Genomic DNA, 1,836 nt, shown 5'->3' on the forward strand with positions numbered 1-1,836 from the left:
TAATAAACAAGTTTAGATGGCGACTGATGAATCAAGGAGCTCTATGTGGAGTAGAGAACAAGATAGGCAATTTGAGAAAGCGCTGGCAACGTACCCCGAAGATTGTTCAGAAAGATGGGAGAAAATTGCTGCCGACGTTCCTGGAAAATCCCTGGAAGAGGTTAAACATCACTATGAGCTTTTAGTTGATGATGTCGACCGGATTGAGTCGGGCTGTGTACCTCTGCCTAGTTATAATTCTTCAGATGGTTCCACAAACCATGCGGGTGATGAAGGAACTAGTAAGAAAGGTGCCAGTTTTTGGCACTTAAATAGCGATTCCAATCATGGAGGCAAGGCTTTCAGGTCTGATCACGAGCGCCGCAAAGGGATTGCTTGGACAGAGGAAGAACACAGGTGAATACTTAGTTCAACTATATATTTATTCCAATCTTAGATGATAAGTCTTGCATATCCTAAAAAGTGGTTGTCCCTGTGCTTCTTTGTACTCTCTTTCCTGCAAAGATTTAAAGTCCATAAACTAAATGTTCACTAGCTCACGAATAATTTCTTCTTGTCCTGTTTGCATCTTGGAGCAATGATCATTTTCTTGTACACAATTGTAGTATGATTGATCAAGGACTTCCTGATCTTCATCTGCATCTCTGAAAATAGATAACTGGAACCTTTCTTTTTGTTCTATGCTTTCTAGAGTAAGAATTTATATTTGAAGCATGGCCGACATCCTTCTTTTGATTTGGTGGTCCTAGCTAGTTTTCTAGTATTTCAAGGTGGCTACCTTGCCCAAATGTTTGTTCGCATGGTGAACTGTCTCGTATTTACTACTGAACTTTGTGTTATATTAGAGAAAGAATGAAAATTTGAATTCAAATATTTATATTACACCCTGTAGATGAAAAGAACTGGATATAAATTTATTGAATCTAACTGGGGAAGAATATTCCTATTTGTTCTCTAGGAATACCACTCCATCAAATTCTGGTTGACACCATACTTAATTACGATATAGTGAAAGTATCTTCTTGGTTTGGAATGAAATTTAGTCTGCATCTTTTTTGTTTTATGCCTGATTATAACATTCATAATCTATTTTCTTTTGAATCACTCACACTCAAATATGGTATATAGATATTTTATTATTTATCTCTTAGATGTGGTGATTATAGGAATGAGTTACTGTTTGCAGTTTCCATTTAATTTATACTAAATTGAGAATTTAACTATGTGGAGCGTAAGGAGATGAAAATTTATCACCAAAGATGACCTAGGCTCAGTTTATACCCACTTATAACACACAAAGCCGACAACTACGAACCCAAGACAATACCAAGCTAACTTCCGGTTGCCAATTAGATATATAACTTAGGAGACCACAAAGGAACAAGGAATCTCATCAACTATCATCACTTAGACGATAGACAAAAAGAGGCAGAGAAGATGCAAGAGAAAACCACGAGAATCGGCCAAGAATAAGGGAGGCAGCGACGGGTCTCTCAAAATGAGAGAAAGAGACCAATTTATTTCTAAGTCAAGTGGCTCAAATAAGGTAAGTATAGATAGGTTAAACAATGGGTCAAGTTAGAGGCCCAAGAGACAATTAAATGGGCTCACAAGATATTCTCTTAATTAATGGTCATCCAAGGAAGTGTATTGGGCCACGAGCAACACTAAATTATTTAGATTGCTTCGAGTGGCCCAATTAACCTTCGGATCGTGTCGTCTCGAATGTGGTGTTGAATTCTCGTTCAGTCATTTGGCTAGGATAGCCCGAGTGTCAAGGACCGCAGCTTTACTTAGCCCCTTGACACTATCGCAGCCGCAGTTTGCCCAACTTCG

The 1,836-nt window shown here is 38.3% G+C and overlaps 1 protein-coding gene across 2 annotated transcripts in view; it reads left to right on the forward strand.

Moving 5' to 3' along the window:
• Positions 1 to 1,836, forward strand: part of LOC111398410 (transcription factor SRM1-like) — a 14,292-nt gene that overhangs the window by 1,923 nt on the left and 10,533 nt on the right. The window contains exon 2 of one of the 2 annotated variants that reach the window (XM_023025318.1): positions 1 to 396. This exon is cut by the window's left edge and continues 1 nt beyond it. In XM_023025318.1, the coding sequence (XP_022881086.1) occupies positions 17 to 396 (380 nt within the window). In that variant the 5' untranslated portion in view covers positions 1 to 16. The remainder of the gene's footprint in view (positions 397 to 1,836) is intronic. The other variant, XM_023025316.1, reaches the window with a different exon arrangement.

Source organism: Olea europaea, chromosome 1 (assembly GCF_002742605.1).
Source record: "Olea europaea var. sylvestris chromosome 1, O_europaea_v1, whole genome shotgun sequence".
Lineage (NCBI taxonomy): Eukaryota > Viridiplantae > Streptophyta > Magnoliopsida > Lamiales > Oleaceae > Olea > Olea europaea.